Source organism: Homarus americanus, unplaced genomic scaffold, assembly GCF_018991925.1.
Source record: "Homarus americanus isolate GMGI-L3 unplaced genomic scaffold, GMGI_Hamer_2.0 scaffold39675, whole genome shotgun sequence".
Taxonomy (NCBI): domain Eukaryota; kingdom Metazoa; phylum Arthropoda; class Malacostraca; order Decapoda; family Nephropidae; genus Homarus; species Homarus americanus.
In genome coordinates, this window is record NW_024736071.1 from 12,606,455 (window position 1) to 12,626,310 (window position 19,856).

Sequence of the window (19,856 nt, forward strand, 5' to 3'; positions counted from 1 at the left end):
CGGTCACTGTGCTAGGGCTGATGGGTACTGAGCCAAGGCTGGGTGAGCGCTGACGGATACTGAGTAAGCACTGACGGCCACTGAGCAAGGGCTGACGGTACTGAGTAAACATTGACGGATACTAACTGGGTGCAGACAGGAACTGGGCGAGGGCTGACGGGAGGTACTGGGCGAGGGCTGACGGGAGGTACTGGGCGAGGGCTGACGGGAGGTACTGGGCGAGGGCTGGAGGAGCAGCCTGTGCGAGGGGCTGACGGGAGGTACTGGGCGAGGGGCTGACGGGAGGTACTGGGCGAGGGGCTGACAGGAGGTACCAAGAGGGCTGACGGGAAGTACTGGGCGATAGCTGACAGGAGGTACTGGGCGAGAGCTGACGGGAGGCACTGTGCGAGGGCTGACGGGAAGTATACGGGAGGTACTGGTTGAGAGCTGACGAATACTACATGCGAGAGCTGACGGAAGGTACTGGGCGAGAGCTGACGGAAGGTACTGGGCGAGAGCTGACGGAAGGTACTAGACGAGGGCTGACGAGTAGTACTCGGCAGGAAAAGACGAACAAGTTTATACAGTATGTGTGCTAAACGGTGAATGATTAATGAACGGACACCTGCTGAGTAAATGAATGAATTTGTTGAATTAATGAGTACCAATTTGCATGATAAATGACCATGTATAATGAACACCTATTGTACAGCGAATAATTACCTCTTATGCCGTATAAACACCAATTGTACAGTATACTATCATGTATTGTACATCCCGAATGATTACACAAAAAACAAAACACGACCAGTACACGATTGTAAGTATCTGTAACGATAACAATAAACATTTGATATACTGTAAATTGTTCAAGTAATTTTCTCGTTAGTGGGGTTTTACATAAATATATTAAAGACTCTAATGCAAAATAAAATACCCATTGTATTTATTTATTTATTTATTTATTGTGAAGCTAAATAAAAAAACAATTGTATGATTTTTGGGGGAAGCCATTTGTTGTGTATTGTCAGAGTTGTGTGGGGCGTCACGGCTGTTGCTTCCTTTGTTTTCCTTTTCTTACTTTATTTGTTCTTCGTTTCCTTTACCTCCTCCCCCTTTTTCTTATTATTATCTTCCTCATCATCATCCTCTTTGTTTCTTTCTGTATTTCATCACCATCACATTTTGTTTTCCTTTCCTCTGTTTTTATTCCTTTACTTCCTCTATCATTCTATGTTTTCTTCTATTTCTACATCATCTTCTCCCTCTTCTTCCTCTACTTCTATATCCAGTTCTCCCTCTTCCTCTACAACATCTTCTCCCTCTATATCTTCCTCTACTTTCATTTTCTTTCCCTATTTCTTGATCCTTCTCCCTCTTTTTCTTCATCTACAAAATCTAGTCCTGCTCTTACTTCATTCTCCCTCTTCATTCTCCTTCATTTTCCTCTACATTATACATTTCTTTAATCACTTCTTTTTTCTTCTTCCGTTACCACTTCCTCTGGCCACTTGGCGAACAAATAGGAAACTAAGCGAACACACATAAGTAACTTAGAGAATAACTAAAAGTAAATTGGCGATCACACACATAAGTAACTTGACGAGTACAAGTACTGTAGGTAACTTGGCAGCCCAGCAATAACATATATTCCTTAGTACAAAAAACTCCCCTATTGTAAATGGCTTCGTTTAAACCTTGTATGGGCATCATGAGTCGTAAAGCCTGAATTTATGCCCTCTCTCTCCGCTGCAGTCCTCCGGCTAAGGAGTAAACACGTCCTCCCCGCCACTGCTGTTGTCACCCCCACACTGCTGGCTCCCTGGGGCCCTCAGGCCAAGGTGAAGAAAACGAGGAAGACGCGGGAGAGGGAGGTAGGGGAAGCAGATGGAAAGAGTTTGTTAGGGGTAAGAGGGACAAGGATGGAAGGGGTGTAGGCAAGAGGGGAGGGGAACACAGGGATGTAGGGGGTGAGAGAAAGGGAACAGGGGGGTGTAGGATGAGGGGAGGGGAATAGGGATAGAGGTGAGAAGGGGAGGGAATAGGGATGTAGGGGGGAGAAGGGGGAAGGGGATATGGGGTGTAGGAGTGAGGGAGATGATGGCGATATGAGAAAAGATAGTGAGTGAGAGACCAAGAAGGGAAAGGCTGGGGAGCAAGTAGGAGACGAGAGAGGTGAGAGAGAATGGGGAAAGAAGAGAGAAGAGGACGGGATATAGTGAGAGAAAGAAGGGCGGGAGGCGTTGAAGTGGGGGTGAAGAGAAGTGGAAGTGGGGAGTAGGGGAGGATGAGAGTAATCAACGTGTGGAGTCAGAGAGTAGTGAGGATGGGGAAGAAGGAAGTAGTGAAGGTGGGGAGTGAAACAGGAGTAAAAATGGAATGAATAAGTAAAGATGGAGAGTAGTGGAGTTTGAGAGTAGCAGTGGTAGGTGGGGGAGGGGAGAGGATGTGGTGGTGGGAGGGGGAGGATAGTGTGTGGGTGGGTGGGGGAGGGGGCAGGATATGTGGTGGGGTGGGGGAGGGGGTAGGATATGTGGTGGGTGGGGAGGGGGGGAGGATATGTGGTGGGTGGGGGAGGGGGGGAGGATACAGGGTGGGGGAGGGGGAGGATATGTGGTGGGTGGGGAGGGGAGAGGATATGTGGTGGGTGGGGAGGGGGGAGAGTAGTGACGGATAATGAAGGTTTATGAGAGTCTGTGAAGGACTAGGAGAAACTGAGGGCCTGCGACAGCCTATGAGGTAGAAGGGCCTCTCCTCCACCACCACCAAGTGCGGGCGCGTTATTATGAACACTCAAGTCTTATGAATTACAACTCTCTCTCTCTCTCTCTCTCTCTCTCTCTCTCTCTCTCTCTCTCTCTCTCTCTCTCTCAAAAGAAGTGTTTAGTTACCCCGCATTACACCACCATACTCCGTTCATCTAACCAGCTACTTTCCTATTAATTTATGATTCACATTTATAACACTGAATTGTGTGTTGGCAAGAGCATTCATTCATATTGTTTTGGTGTTTTCATTATTTTAGTCAATCATAACGCATGAATGGATTTGAGAACATTAAAAAAATTATACGAAACTAAATATGAGATATATAGGTTAGGCTAGGTTAGGTTACAGGGCGCTGATAATCTTCCTTGGGCTCTCTCTCCCTTGGGTCATATTTGTAATCATAGTAACTCTGCGTCTTGAGGAAAATTGGTTTGTATAGCTGTAATATTGTATTGTCAGGATCCATTAGTGTATTAATATGGTGGAGGGGTGTGTGTGTGTGTGTGTGTGTGTGTGTGTGTGTGTGTGTTCGCGGGGATTATGGTGTTGTGTTGTAATGGGAAGCCTTCTATATGGTTACTGGGGTAATGGGAAGCCTTCTATATGGTTACTGGGGTAATGGGAAGCCTTCTATATGGTTACTGGGGTGATGGGTATACTGAAGCTCTCATGTGGTCATCTGAGTGGCGAGAATATTGAAGCTTTCCATGTGATTGGTTACCTGTAGGGGAGGATCATATTGAGGAGAGGGAGATGGGAGAGGGAAGGAGAGGGCAGAGGGAAAGGAAAGGAGGAAAGAGAAATTTGAGAAAAGGAAGGGAGGAGAGTGAGAGGTAAGGAAGGGAGAGTGAGTAAAGTATTGAAGGAGGGAGAGAGAGGAGAATATTGAGGGAGAGTGAGGAGAATATTGAGGGAGAATGAGGAGAATATTGAGGGAGAATGAGAAGAGTATTGGAGGAGAGGAGAGGCGATGGAGTGTGAGGAGAGTGTTGAGGGAGAGTAAGGAGGAGAGGGTTGAGGAGAGGTTAGGAGAGTGTTGAGGGAGAGGAAGAGTGTTGAGGGAGAGGCAAGTTGAGGAGAGTGTTGAGAGAGAGTGAAGAGTGCGAGGAGAGTGTTGAGAGAGCGTGAAGAGTGTTGAGGGAGAGTGAGGAGAGTGTTGAGAGGGAAAGAGTGGGGGAGTATTGAGAGAGGGAGGATGAGGGGGGGAGGATAATGGAAGGAGAGAGTCGAGGGATGAAGGGAATGAAAAATGTGAGGGAAGCAAAGAGGTGAAGAAAGTCGGAAATGAGAGAAGGGGAGACGACGGAGAGAAGGAAAAGAGAGGACTATTAGAGAGAACGAGAACAAAACAAAATAAAAAGTGTCAACAAAACTTATACGCGTCGTTAACATTGTACGTTTCTAGACAACGAAAAAACGTGAAAACCGCGAAAACATCCACAGCTTAAATATCAATTACACTAATGTGAAATAATCTATCATCAATTATACTGATCTAAAATATACCAATATCAACAATAGTAATATCATTCACGTTAATACCAGGTGTATAATTAGGCCTGGAACTTAACGTGTATAAACGTCAGAGGCAAGAGAAGTTCACCTCCCTCGCCCCGAACGCTCACAAAGTTCCTTTTCAAAGTTTGGTGTTTGATAGTTTCCTTAACACGTTCATTTAACTTACGATCAGTGAGTTGTTGTTAAGACTTGATTCAACGAGGTGAGTTAATCTCTGAAGCTCGCTGAACGACTGAGTTAACTACCTCAGCTGCTGATGGAAAATTCCGGTCAAAAGTTGGTGATACACTGGCGGTAGAGGGTGCATAGCCTGTAGGACTCTTCCTGGACGGCAGGTCACTACACCATACCTCTCACCAGCACACAGATTGACACTGACAACGGAACAGTTTGATTCGAACGAAGACTCACCAAAAAGAGATGGGAAGGAAATTAATATGAACATTGGCCATTGTTGACGCTAATGAATGATGAAGATGTGTTAATATACTGCTTACGATAAGAAGAAAACCATAGTGATAGGAGTATTCATTCCAACATCAGAATACAATGGGGAAATCGGCTTCGAATGAACACTTAGTAGCTGAACAGTGCTCATATATCAAGAGTATTCATTAATTGAAGTTTTCCATAGAACTGGGCATTATAAGAACTAATAGGTGTGAGGAGAACGACACCTAATAAGGTGTACAGTACTGTACCGAGTCAGGGTGCCCTTTGCTGCCACACTTAGTTAAACTCAAACCAATTCTTTTTCTCACATGTGGTCTAAAAGAGCGGTCCTCACTGACGACCCATTATCGTTTGTAATGACTGTTATAACCAACACTAATACACCCAACGGATAATACAGGAGACTTTATAAGAAATAGAAACATGGATGAAATTACTGCTTGGGAAAAATGTTCGCCTATCAGTTTCTCAGGCAAAATCTGCAAGATGTAATGTGTATGAAGAAGTTAACCCGAGGATAGTGGCGTACGATCGCTATAAAGACACACACTTTATAAACTGGTTCCAGAGAAATACGTTCACTTGTCTGATAATGTCAGGTTACTCGGCGGGGATGGAGATGGCGCTCGACCAAGCCTACTGTCTAGGTCTTTGTTATAACGTAAGTGTGTATCAAACGTAATAAATGTAAGCTGTGTTCAGTAAAGTATAGTATCTGTCTATCTGTTTATATCGTCTACTGTATGTGTGGAGAGACCAAGGGGTAGTTGTTTGTACCTCATCCCTCTGCCTATTGTTTGTGTGTTTGTTCATATTTCGTTTTATGCTTTACTAGGCTGTTATTTATTTGTTTATTTATTGTTGTTGTTGGTGGTTGTTGTTGTAATACTTGTCGTCGTTGATGTTGAACTGTAATTATTGTTGTTTCTGTTCCTGTTGATTGATTTTCTTGCTGTGTTTGTTTTTGCTGTCATTTAATTATTTGTGGGAGGGATAAAACAATAGCGTTTATAAGAGAGAGAGAGAGAGAGAGAGAGAGAGAGAGAGAGACATATACCAATTAGTAATAGACTCGACGCTTGGAGGAAGACATACTGTAGGGAGGGAGCACAGAGGAGGAGAATATCATAACTCTGTTGGAGGAATGAGAAAGGAAAGAGGGAAGATGGAGAGGAGAGGAAAGGAAAAAGGGAGGATGAAGGAGAGAGCAGGAAAGAGGGAGGCAGTATAGAGGGAGAATGAAGGGAGGAATGGAGAGAGAGAGGAAGAAAGAGGGAGGAGGAGAGAAGAAGAAAGAGGGAGGAGGAAAGAGAAGGGAAAGAGGAAGAAGGAAAACACGGCTGGAATTAACAATGTATTTGAGGGAGGAGTGGGCAGTTAAGATGCTTTTTGCAAGCCAGGCTTAGTGGTTTAGCATCAAAAAATCTGAATAATTTAAGATTTACAAGTTAGTTAGTTTTTAGTGCAAAAAATTGAATAATATTAAGATTTAGAAGACAGAGTTAGAGGTCTAGTGTAAAAAAAATCATCTTAATATTCAAATTAATTCGCTAGTCATTGGTTTTGTGCAAATGTATTCCAGATATATTAAAATTTACCAGCCAGTGTTAGAGGTTTTGTGTAAATAATTTTTTAGAGATATATTGAGATTTACCAATTATAATAAGAGCTGCCCACTACCATTTCCCTTCCTTACAACGACATCCTGCCCTACAGAGTCGAAGTGTTGTTCCTTACCATACATCTACCTATGGAGGTCAACCACTTAGTGAAATGAACCACGAAGTAACCACGAGAAAGAAAGTGCATCGAAAGCATTGAAGAGAAAATTTAAGATATAATAATAATAATAATAATAATAATAATAATAATAATAATAATAATAATAATAATAATAATAATAATACCGAACACACAGGCAAGCACACATATTCCCCCCATCCCCAATTTCTGCAAACATCCCACGCAGGAGAGGAGCCAATTTTCAGTAGTGGCCTCTGCTTGAGGTGATTTAAATTAGTATGTCCATTTGGAGAACAAGTTGACGTATTAACTCAAAATCCACATAATAAATTCATATCAAATCAAACAAATTAAATCAGATTCATACATACTCAAATCATAAGGTCATTGTTAGTGTGGATCGCTGTAGCTATTCTGATAACATTTTAGGAGTGACGAATAATAATAATAATAATAATAATAATAATAATAATAATAATAATAATAATAATAATAATAATAATAATAATAATAATAATAATAATAATAATAAGATCCGTGAACCGCAGTAACCAAGACATACATCGTCAGGACTGGGCATAAATATTCCCCTTCTGCAGTGCATGACCCGATGAGTGGAGGTGAGGGAGGCGGCGGCGCATGGTACAAGCAACTTCCCAATACCCAAGTGAGCAAACTTCCTGCGAATATGAGGAGACGGTGATGGAGAAAAGTCGGAGGAGGGAAACTGGAAAAGGAGGTGAAGGAGGATGAGTCAGGATATGTAGAAGGGAGAGTGAGAGTATATATAAATAATAAGATGAGAGAAGACAAAGGGGATAAAAAGGGAGAGGAGAAAAGGATAACAACTCGAGGAAAATGACCAATAACAAAGCTGAAGGAGTTTACGACGGCTGAAACTAACTAATCTATCAGAGAGGATCTTCAATTGATAGTGGTTGCTGAGAAACAAGAATAAAAATTAAACAATAACAGAAAACGGAAAAACAGATAGAACAATAACTGAGTTAGGGCTGAAGAATCTTTTAAAACAAACCCATTAACCTATATTATACATTTTAATATCATTTTCTATGTTAACTTTAACTTTTCTCTCGATTAAAACAACGTCCAAAACTCATCCATCAGTGGAGTCAGTAAGCCCAGCCTCTCATGTGACGTCAAGCATTATACTGCTGGATTATATAAAAATCTCGTCGATATATGAGTGTGTGTGGAGTTTTGCCACACCCTGTATATATTTGGTGGGAAGAGTGACACAAAGGCTCGATTTATTTGAGAGACAGACAGAGACAGACACACCGGAAAGAACATATGCAAAATATATTCCAAATCCCTCGCAGTTCTTTTGGCGGCTGTGGAAAGGTTGGAACACAACAAAACGCGAAATAAAACACAAAAAAGTAGGAAAAGCGAAAAGAAAACGTAGAGGTGAGAAAAATTTTCCTGCACACACAAAGAAAAAAAATAGAAAAAAGAACCAAAAACAAGAAACCTCGGAAAACACACACGAGCACACGAGCACACACACACACACACACACACACAGCTGGTGTTTAGTATTCATGTGAGCATCAGGGGAGCAGGAGGTATGCATAGGGTGGGCGTACCTGTGTGTTCACCACTCACCACCCCTCATCACAACCTTCACCACACTACACCCATTATCACAGCACTCACCATACCCCTCACACCATGCCCCGAGCCACACCATTCATCACACTAAACCCATTATCACAGCACTCACCATACCCCTCACACCATGCCCCGAGCCACACCCTTCATCACACCACCAAGCAAACCACTCACCACACCCTTCATCACACCACACCCCTCGTCACAGCATTAACCATACCCCTCACACCATGCCCCTAGCCACACCCCTCATCACACCACTCCACTAGGCAAACCACTCACCACACCACTCACCACACCACTCACAAAAAATACTTATTATGGGTCAAGCACAAATCTTTATCATTTTTCATCTGTTCCCGTTTCACATACAATTATCATCTTTGTTTAGTTTGTCTTCATTCATCGGGTCCTGTATCATTTATCCGTTTACTCTTCACACGAATTTATCACCAGTAGTTTATGTTTCCTCGCGTCAGGTATTTTTTTTTTTACGAAACTTGTTGATAGATTTTTTTTATCTACATATTTTTCCTCAGTTGATTTATGTTTATCAATATTTTCCCAGTTTATTTGGTTCGACTTTTTCCTGTTGTTGCTGCGGATTTATTAACCGGTTTATTTGTTTACTCTATTTGATTTATTTCGCCCTGCTTCTGTTAGATTTGCGTTAATTAATACATTATAGTTTATTTCGTTTATCGTTTTCATTGTTGTTACGGCAAATTTATTCTTGCTTTTACTGATTTACTCGTTTATTTTTTCCTTCTATTACAGTTTCAATATCGTATAATTTCTTTAATTTGGTGTCAGGTGAGATGGCGGGAGGCACTGATGGTCATATTTTCCTCTTAAGACCTCCCAAGACCTCTGTAAAGCCTCACACGACCTCACATGACCACGTAAGGCATCCTAAAACCTCCCAAGTTCTCCTAAGACCTCTCAAAACCTCCTATATCTTCCCAAGTCCTCCTAACACTTCCCAAGACCTTCTAAGACCGCCTAAGACCACCCCAAACCTCTCCAAACCTCCTAAGATCTCATAAGACTTCCCAAGATACCCTACGACCTCCCAAAACCTTCTAAGACATCCCAACACCTCCTAAGGCCTCTCCAAATCTCCTAAGACGCCCCAACGTCTCTCAATACCTCCGCAATTCCTCCTTAAGACCTCTCAAGACCTTCTAAGACCTCTCAAGACCACCTAAGACCTCTCAAGACCACCTAAGACCTCTCAAAACCTCCTCCTCCTCACTATGTCTCTTCATCCATACAGTATTCCCAGTCTTATCATACGCACGGCAACCATCCCGGCGTACCCAGAAATAAAAGGCGCCTACGCAAAATTCGAGTGCAGGGCTTCCAGGGGTATTAGCATAAAAGCGAATTCTAAAACAACTGGTTCGTGGAATAGCTGTGGACGCTCTCCCTTTGCCTGTAAGCTTATGGGATTTTTACTCTCGACTATCCTTACATATCATAGTTAATATCCTTTCGCATGATTCTCGACTAACCTAACATATTCTTTACCATTATTTTTTTATTCTATCTAATCCCAATATATCTTTCACCATCATTTGTATTTATCCTAACGTATCTTTATTCTTCACCATCACTCTCATATATCCTAACTTACCCCTTCACCATCATTATCTGGCCTATCTTATCCTAACCTATCTTTCACTACAACCCTCCTCTAGCCTATGTATCCTGTACCATCCCTCGCCTCTAATCTAAACTATCCTAAATATCTATTAAAATAAATATAATCTATCTTTTAACTTATCCTAAACTGTCCCTTAACATAGTTCTTCTCTTGATTAAAATAACCTAACCTAACCTAACCTAACCTAACCCCAATCACTTAAAAATTTACAAACATTAAAAGTTTTTTCTCTGAAGTATTGAATTAACATAAGGGACTTCATCTCACCCCAAAAAATCTAATTTTACGGAAAGCTTGACTCCACTCTGCCTGTAGCCAACACTGGTGGGACAGTGTGGTGGGTGGGGGGGATGTGGTGGGTGGGGGGACAGGTGGGGTGGGGACAGTGTGTGGGGGGGGGACAGGGGGACAGGGTGGGGACAGGTGGTGGGGGGGACAGTGGTGGGGGAGGTGTGGTGGAGGGGGACAGTGTGGTGGAGGGGACAGTGTGGTGGGGGGGGACAGTGGTGGTGGAGGGGACAGGGTGAGGGGACAGTGTAGGAGGGGGACAGTGGTGGGGGGACAGTGTGGTGGGGGGGACAGTGGTGGGGGGACAGTGTGGTGGGGGGACAGGGTGGGGGGGACAGTGAGGGAGCAGGGAGAGGGGAGTGTTGCACACCACCTCCCTAATGAGCCTCCAAAGTATTGACCAAAGTAAGTCTTGACGCGTAGTTTTTAGCCATAAAGTAGAAATCTATGAGACTAAATACTTTAAGATAAATATAAAGTTCATGGGAAATATTGCCACGGGTTTATTATGGTAAGTAATATTGGAGAAAGTGGTAACAGATATTCCGTACGATTTCCACCTCTCACCAAGTTTCTCTCTAAATCAAAATAATGTTCAGGACTTTAAAGGTTTATATTATACACAGAAGTTCTTAAGGTGCTTGTTGTTGTTATTATTGATATTAAATTATCTTGGTCAACAAAATCGGGATCACCTGAAGATTAGGCCCACAGATTATATAATTTTATTAACCTAACTTAACTTAATCTTAACCTACCTGAACTAGCCTAATCTAACCTATCCTGAACTAACCTTAGCTCTAACCTTAACGGTAATCTTACCTGAACTGAACTAACCTAACCAAACCAAACCAAACCAGCCCTAACCTAATCAAACCTCAAGGTTAGGTTAGGTTAAGCTGTACATGAGAGAGCCAGGTGGATGTGTGACCCACCTGTCAGGGGTTACCGGTCCTGCTGAAGGGTTTAGGACAAGCTTGGGGGAGAGACAGCTGAGGGAGGGGGAGAAAAAGGCGAAATGGAGTCACATGAAATGAAGGTCTGTTTTATTGTGTACGATCTCTCTCTCTCTCTCACATTAATTTATTTACTTCCTGTAACAAATGAACCACTGGAACAACTACTGTATATTTACACATACATTTAAAGTTCTATTCAATACAGTACACTAAAGCAAATGACAAACGTAATAAGCTTCTTTGAAATGGTTGAAAAACAGATACAAAATAAATAGATAAAATAGCAAAAATTAGACCCAAACCAATCTATTTCTCACACCTTATCGTAATAAAGTCTCTGTCAGTTTCCGGACCAGACTATCATCAAGGTATGGCAGTGTATGTAAAGAACACCGTGTTATAAAAGAGGTCAGGGCAAACAGCTCATCTGAAACCTCTCTGTCTGTCAATTGTTCAATCTTTTACACAAACACTTCATGTGTCATCACTGAACGGCACTACCTGTAAAGGAGTACCGGTCGGTCGGTCGGTCGGTCTCTCTCTCTCTCCTAACTTTTATCTATATCTCCTTTCTGGTTTCTCTTTGTCCCTCCTCTTTTCCTTCTCTACTCCTCCTTTCTTCTTCTCTCTTCCTGTCTTATTTTCCTTCTCTACCTCCTCCTCTTTGCCCATCCTCCCCCGACGAAAAAATAACAGTTTAATGACAGCGAGCTATCTCTCCAAACACCAGTAGCAGTAACGGCAGTAGTAAAAGCAACAACAATAGCAGTAGCAACATCGGTAACGACTGTACTACCAGTAGCAACAGCAGTAACGGCCGTAGTACCAGCAGCAACAGTACCAGCAGCAGTAATGGCAGCAGTACCAGCACCAACAATAGCAACAGAAATAACAGCAGTAGTACCAGCAGCAACAGCAGTAACGGCAGTAGTACCAGCAGCAACAGCAGTAACGGCAGTAGTACCAGCAGCAACAGCAGTAACGGCAGTAATACCAGCATCAACAGTAGCAACAGCAGTAACGGCAGTAATACCAGCAACAACAGTAGCAGTGGCAACAGCAGTAACGGCAGTAATACCAGCAACAACAGTAGGAGTGGCAACAGCAGTAACGGCAGTAGTACCAACACCAACAGTAGCAACAGCAGTAACGGCAGTAGTAGTACCACCACCAAGCCAACCAACTGATCTATCTGTATATACCATTTAATTCCTGTCTACCTACGTACCTAAGTTACCTACTTGCCTACCCACCGACCTTCCTACCCACCTACCCATCAACCTGTTTACCTTACTTACTTATCCATCTATTTACCTACCTACCTACCTATCTACCCACCTATCCATCCCACCACAACAATATTAATCAACAGTAGGCAGCCCTAAAACTCATCCTACTCTCCTGTTCCCCAGTTTATAAAAGTTATTAATGAAACAACGCTTTTCAATCACGGGAATTTTTGCTGCTTCTTTTTTCTCGAAATTCTGATGGAATAATCTTTCATCTATTAGGGCGTGGAATTTCTTTTAGTCGTTTTACTGTTCTTTTAGGGAATTGCCGTTAGTATTCGTTCACAGTGACGTTCTCTAAGATTGTGTCTGTGTGTGTGTGTGTGTGTAGGGAGTGATGATGTTCGTTTTCATACTGTATGCACATGTACACACCGATGTAAAGTGCAAGCACACAGGTCATAATGTATGGATATGCGCGCGCGCACACACACCTTAATGTTGGTGGTCGTGGATGTAAAAACCGGATTAATGATGTGGAAACTGCCTCGTTCGCATTCATAACATGACCTAACATTTACATGGATTCCTGGCCGCAGTCTCGTGTGTGTGTGTGTGTGTGTGTGTGTGTCTAACGCTTACCAGTAGAAAAAGTGTAGCCTTAAGATCATCAATAGTTAGGTAATGTCATATAGGCAACGTATACCATCAGCCTAAGCGAAGGAAAATTTTGGGGAGGGCCGGGACGGGCGGGGGAGGGCAGGGGCGGGCCGGGCGGGGGAGGGCAGGGGCGGGGGAGGGCAGGGGCGGGGGAGGGCAGGGGCGGGCCAAGGGGGGAGGGTGAATACTTATTACTATCTAGTTACAATGTTGGTTGTCTTTCCCTAACACTTCATCTCTCCTTCTATCTCCCTTACACCTTAATATCTCCTCTCTCTCACACACACCTACATCTCTCTCCACCCCATCTCTCATCTCTCTTCTCACACCCCATCTCTCCTTCGTTCTCCGTCTTTCTCTTAGTCTCTCCCAATCTCTCTTTTTTTCCATCTTTATACTTCATCCTCATTTTCTTCTCTTTCCATCTATCCCTTCATTCTCCCTTCCTTTTTTCTTCCCTCACTTCATTCTCCCTTCCTCCCCATACCCCATCTTTACCTCACAGTCTCTATACTAAGACCTCGTGTGTGTATGTATGTATGTATTTATGTATGTATATGTGTGTGCGTGAAGTAAAACAGTCGGACAGGCCATAAACTCCCGAACTTCTTCAATCCCCCTAACTACAGAAGGCTAAACTAATCGGGTCGTGTGTAATCTCATCTAAGCTCCTTTGAAGATCGAAGTTTGAAGAAAATCTCTCCACCCGTTCCTGAGTTACCGCGTTTACACGAAGGATGGAACACACACACACACACACACACACACCGAAACAACAGGTTCTGGAGTATCATGTCAGCCAATTACAAGTTTGGGTCGTGACAACAACAACAACAATCATTACCATTCACCATTAGCCTACGTAACGCCCAATTAGGGGCTGTATATATTAGGGGTGCAGAAGGCTCCTCTAACATGGCCAATTATTTTGATTAATAACCCTGCAAATTACAAACTAAACAAACACCAAAAAACCCATGTGGGTGTTCACACACACACACACACACACACACACACACACACACACTTACTTCCCCTAACGCTCTGACCTTGACCTAACTGTAACACGTTGCAACCAAAGTTTAATTAGCAAGACCTTTGTCACAGACAGAGTTTGAACAAGAGCGACGATTTTTTTTCTTTTAGTTTTAACACACACACACTCACACCTCTTACAATATCCTTTTCGCTCTGATCTGGAGGAGGAGGAGGAGAAGGCCTAAGTAAACAATATCATGACACACACACACAAGACGCTGTCTAGTCACACTTCCTGATAACCCTCGCCCTCCGCCCGTCCTTTCACTTGTCCGCTCCTTTTTCCATCCATGGTCCTGTTTCTCTGTATGTTCGTGAATCCCTCCTTCCATCAATCCATTCATCCATCCATCCATCCGTTTCTCTGTACGTCCATCCATCCATCCATCCATCCGTTTCTCTGTACGTCCACGTCCATCCATCCATCCATCCATCTGTTTCTCTGTACGTCCATCCATCCATCCATCTGTTTCTCTGTACGTCCATCCATCCATCCATCTGTTTCTCTGTACGTCCATCCATCCATCCATCTGTTTCTCTGTACGTTCGCCAATCCTTCCATCTCTCCGCTCGTCCATAAATCCATTTGATCTTCCATATGTCCATCCAATCTCCTCGGTTTATATCTTTACCCACCCACCCGTCCGTCCGTCCGTCTACAACACGTCGTAAAGTAGCCTGGCCAACCGAGGAAGCTGAGCATATCTTGATGAAATCTGGTCTATGGTCTTCCTGTGTGATGATGACGAGGCGTTGGGGCCGAGATGGTGACTGTCCTTAAATTCCCTTCACGGGGTTTTAGGGGTAGGGGAGGGGAGGGGGGGGTCAACTGCCCTATATTCCCTGAACGTTACATATTACCATCACTTCTCTCAACACAAACTAAGTGACTCCAAGAAATCCTTCACCAGTAAAAAAAATAAAAAATAAATAAAAATGAATAAATCTTAAGACGACTTGAGTGATCTATCATGCGAGAGTCGATAAAGTCAAGACTGAATATAAAGGATGATTCGGGGAAAGACTGTGAAGACGTTGTGCTTTTAGAGACTAGGTTAAGGTTAGGTTAAGGTTACGTTAGGTTAGGTTAAGGTTAGGTTAGGTAAGGTGGTAAATTTCAAGCTAAAATAAGCTGGTGGCCAATCTTCATGTGATCCAAGGCGAGAAAAGAAAATATATATTGTACATACCAGTGTAAGTGTATTTCACAGTTACGGCAAATCCAGATAAAGCTTTTAACAACAATATTACCCGGAAAGTAAAACACTGATGACAACATTATCCGAAAACAATAGAGAAAACCGCCTCGTACTGAAGCTCTCGAGTTACAAATATGAAGGAAACTGGTGGAGGCATTGTCCGGATATTGGCAGGACATGATGACTCCTCTTAGAGACGGTAAAGAGAGGTGTTAGTTTCGTGAACCGCCCCAAGGATCCGTCACTCCCCAACATCACCCTGACACGACCTCAACACCTCCCCAACATCTCCCCGACATATACCTTCCCAACACCTTCCCATCATCACCCTGACACCATCTCAACACCTCCCCAAACCTTCTAAACACCTCCCCATCATCTCCCCGACATATACCTTCCCAACACCTCCCCATCATCACCCTGACACCATCTCAACACCTCCCCAAACCTTCTAAACACCTCCCCATCAACTCCTCAACACCTTCCTACCACTTCCTTAAAACCTCCCCAGCACCTCCCCGACACTTCCTTAATTAACACCTCCCCATCATCTCAAAGCCTCCCAAGCACCTCCCCGACACCTAAACACCTCCCCAACACCACCTCAACACCTCCCCAACACAGGAACCACACTTTGGGAAGAGGTATCCTCGTCACTAATGATATGTATCTAAAAATTAATAACTTGTAGTAATTAAAAAGAGATGATTAATAGAATTACACTAAGGTGAGGGAGGGGGTAAGGATGCGGGAGGGGTAAGGGATGTGGAGGGGGTAAGGATGGAGGGGTAAGGATGCGGAGGCAGATGCGGGAGGGGTAAGGATGGGAGGGGGTAAGGGATGCGGGAGGGGTAAGGATGTGGAGGACAGGAGGGGTAAGGATGAGGGACGGGGGTAAGGATGAGGAGGGGAAGGACGAGGGAGGGGGTAAGGATGGAGGGAGGGGTAAGGATGAGGGAGGGGTAAGGATGAGGGAGGGGTAAGGATGGTGGTGTGATGAGAGGGGTAAGATGAGGGAGGGGTAAGGATGAGGGGAGGGGGGTAAGGGATGAGGGAGGGGTAAGGATGAGGGAGGGGGGGGTGGGTGGGGATGTGGGAGGGAGGGGGTAAGGACAGGGAGGGGGTGGGGATGAGGGGAGGGGGGTGATGAGGGAGGGGGTAAGGATGAGGGAGGGGTAAGGATGAGGAGGGGTAAGGATGAGGGAGGGGGTAAGGATGAGGGAGGGGGTATGATGGGGAGGGGTAAGGATGGGGAGGGGGAGGATGGGAGGGGGTAAGGATAATAGGGGAGGGGGTAAGGATAATAGAGGGGGGTAAGATGAGGGAGGGGGTAAGGATGGGGGAGGGGTGGGTAAGGATGGGGGAGGGGTGGAAGGATAATAGAGAGGGGGTAAGGATGGGGAGGGGGTAAGGATGGGGAGGGGTATGATGGGGGAGGGGTAAGGATGGGGAGGGGGGTAAGGATGGGGAGGGGGGTAAGGATGGGGGGAGGGGGTAAGGATGGGGAGGGGTAAGGATGAGGGAGGGGTAAGGATGAGGGAGGGGTAAGGATGAGGAGGGTGGGTAAGGATGAGGAGGGGTAAGGATGAGGAGGGGTAAGGATGGGGAGGGGGTGGGAGGATGAGGGAGGGGGGTAAGGATGAGGGGAGGGGTAAGGATGAGGGAGGGGGGTAAGGATGAGGGAGGGGTATAGATGAGGGAGGGGGAGGATGAGGGAGGGGTAAGGATGAGGGAGGGGTAAGGATGAGGGAGGGGGGTAAGGATGAGGGAGGGGTAAGGATGTGGGAGGGGTAAGGATGAGGGGAGGGGTAAGGAGAGGGAGGGGGGTAAGGATGAGGGAGGGGGTAAGGATGAGGGAGGGGGGGTAAGGATGAGGGAGGGGTATGATGAGGGAGGGGGTAAGGATGAGGGAGGGGTAAGGATGAGGGAGGGGTAAGGATGAGGGGAGGGGGTAAGGGATGAGGGAGGGGGGCAAGGATGAGGGAGGGGAAGGATGAGGAGGGGGTAAGGATGAGGAGGGGTAAGGATGAGGGAGGGGGGAAGGATGGGGAGGGGTGATGGGGAGGGGGGTAAGGATGGGGAGGGGGTAAGGATGGGGGAGGGGGTAAGGATGAGGGAGGGGGGCAAGGATGGGGGAGGGGGTAAGGATGGGGAGGGGGTAAGGATGGGGGGAGGGGTAAGGATGGGGGGAGGGGGTAAGGATGGGGAGGCAAGGATGAGGGAGGGGGTAAGGATGAGGGAGGGGTAAGGATGGGGGAGGGGGTAAGATGGGGGAGGGGTATGATGACGGAGGGGGTAAGGGTAATAGAGGGGGTAAGGGTAATAGAGGGGTAAGGATGAGTGAAATAAATACGATGGGAGGAGATATGATGAAGAAGGACATAAGGAGAGACAGGGGTGTGTGTGAGAGAGAGAGAGAGAGAGAGAGAGAGAGAGAGAGAGAGAGAGAGAGAGAGATCGCTTTATGGCCACATATTCCATTACCACACTACCACACCGTCACACTTCACCCTAACCGTAACAAAGCCACTTATTGTTACTGTTGCAGGCTCATCTTCCTTCTTACACACGCGCTTATGTTGCACCCTCTGCAATGAAAACCATGCAACGAGGGAACCTTTTCAACACGTACCAAGATAACAGGAGGAAGCGAAACCCCGGGTTGTTATGCTCAAGCAAGGGTAGACAGCAGAGACAGTCCTGGGTTGTTATGCTCAGTTGGAAGGGTAGACAGTGAGACAGTCCTGGGTTGCTTATGTTTCGCTAAAGGGCAGACAGTGAGACAGTCCTGGGTTGTTATGTTTGCTAAAGGCAGACAGAGACAGTCCCAGTTGTTATGCTGCTAAAGGGTAGACAGTGAGACAGTCCTGGGTTGTTATGCCTGCTAAAGGGTGCAGATGTTGGACAGTCCCAAGTTAAGTTCAAGGAAGGGTAGATAGTGAGATGTCCTGGGTTGTTATGCTCGCTAAAGGGTAGACAGTGAGACAGTCCTGGGTTGTTATGTTTGCCAAAGGGCAGACAGTGAGACAGTCCTTGGGTTGTTATGCTCTGCTAAAGGGTGCAGACAGTGACAGTCCTGGGTTGTGCTCAAGAAGCGGTAGACAGTGAGGCAGTCCTGGGTTGTTATGTTGCCAAAGGGTGAGACAGTGAGACAAATCCCTGGGTTGTTGGTGCCTGCTAAAGGGTAGATAGTGAGACAGTCCTGGGTTGTTATGTGCTCAAGCAAAGGGCAGACCGTGAGACAGTCCTGGGTTGTTATGTCACAAAGGGTAGACAGGACAGTCCTAGTTGTTATGCTCGCTAAAGGGTAGACAGTGAGACAAGTCCTGGGTTGTTATGCTCGCTAAAGGGTAGACAGTGAGACAGTCCTGGGTTGTTATGCTCGCTAAAGGGTAGACAGTGAGACAGTCCTGGGTTGTTATGCTAGCTAAAGGGTAGACAGTGAGACAGTCCTGGGTTGTTATGCTCGCTAAAGGGTAGACAGTGAGACAGTCCTGGGTTGTTATGCTCGGTAAAGGGTAGACAGTGAGACAGTCCTGGGTTGTTATGCTCGCTAAAGGGTAGACAGTGAGACAGTCCTGGGTTGTTATGCTCGCTAAAGGGTAGACAGTGAGACAGTCCTGGGTTGTTATGCTCGCTAAAGGGTAGACAGTGAGACAGTCCTGGGCTGTTATGCTCGCTCAGTGGACCATTTTAGTAATATAGGGAGGGATTCTTGGGTTATCATGCTCGTTGAGTGGCACCGTCACGCCAAGTTGTTAAGGAATTGCCGAGTCACTGAGCTCACTGAGATGAGAGAAATAGAAGGATAAAACAGTTATTGAGCTGAATAAGTTTTGCTGGGTATTATAATATTATTATTCTCGCCGAGTTGTACTAATATTATGAGCAGATATTACAGTTTTTATTATGCTCGCTTATCACTGGGCCATTATACCAATCAGTTAACACTTGGTTATGGTGCTCGTTGATAGACACGACTTGAATATTACACTCGCTGAGATATATCACACACTTATTACGCTCACTGAGAGGTACCGTGTGCTTACGATACTGATTGAGACACATCACCTGGTTAATGTGCTCACTGAGTGGTTTCAATTAGCTATTATCCTCGCTGAGTGGTTCTACATTGTTTTGTTCATTGGGTAGCCCAGTTGTATAGAAAGCTCACTGAGTGCTATCGCTTTGGTCTTATACTCAATGAGCTACATCCCTTGTTTATCAAGCTCGATGGTTGGCAACCCCTAACTGCTATGCTCACTGGGTGGCGCCACTTGGTTATTATGCTTGCTGGGTGGCACCACTTGGTTATTATGCTCCCTGGGTGGCACCATGGTGGTCCGGCCCTCAATGATCGCATTAAAAAGGATCACAGTGTCAAAGTTTTGTGATAAATTACCCGGAACGACCTACACACGGCGTCATTTTCGCAGTGCTCCACGCCCTTCACGCCCTGATGGAGTTGTCATTCCCAATGCCCTTCTGGCATCATCATTCCCCACACCCTCCCGACGCTGTCATTCCATTTACCCTAGAGAAAGACAAAGCGGACGTGTGTGTGTGTGTGTGTGTGTGTGTGTGTGTGTCCTTGCTAAACATCCATCTTTAGGTCTCTCTAATTATCTTCATTTCCTGGGGTTCCTCCTCCCCCTCCCCCCACTAGTTGAGGGCAGTTCACGGACCACCTTAAGATAGCCTCCCCAAGCTTATCTCC

General features: G+C 45.3%; 1 protein-coding gene across 1 annotated transcript in view; it reads left to right on the plus strand.

Annotated features, from left to right (window-relative positions):
- The window catches only part of LOC121871708 (autotransporter adhesin BpaC-like), an 89,407-nt gene extending 77,207 nt beyond the window's left edge, over positions 1-12,200 (plus strand). Inside the window, exon 5 of the mRNA XM_042374120.1 lies at positions 11,747-12,200. Within this exon, the coding sequence (XP_042230054.1) occupies positions 11,747-12,200 (454 nt within the window). The remainder of the gene's footprint in view (positions 1-11,746) is intronic.
- The last annotated feature ends 7,656 nt before the right edge of the window (positions 12,201-19,856 follow it).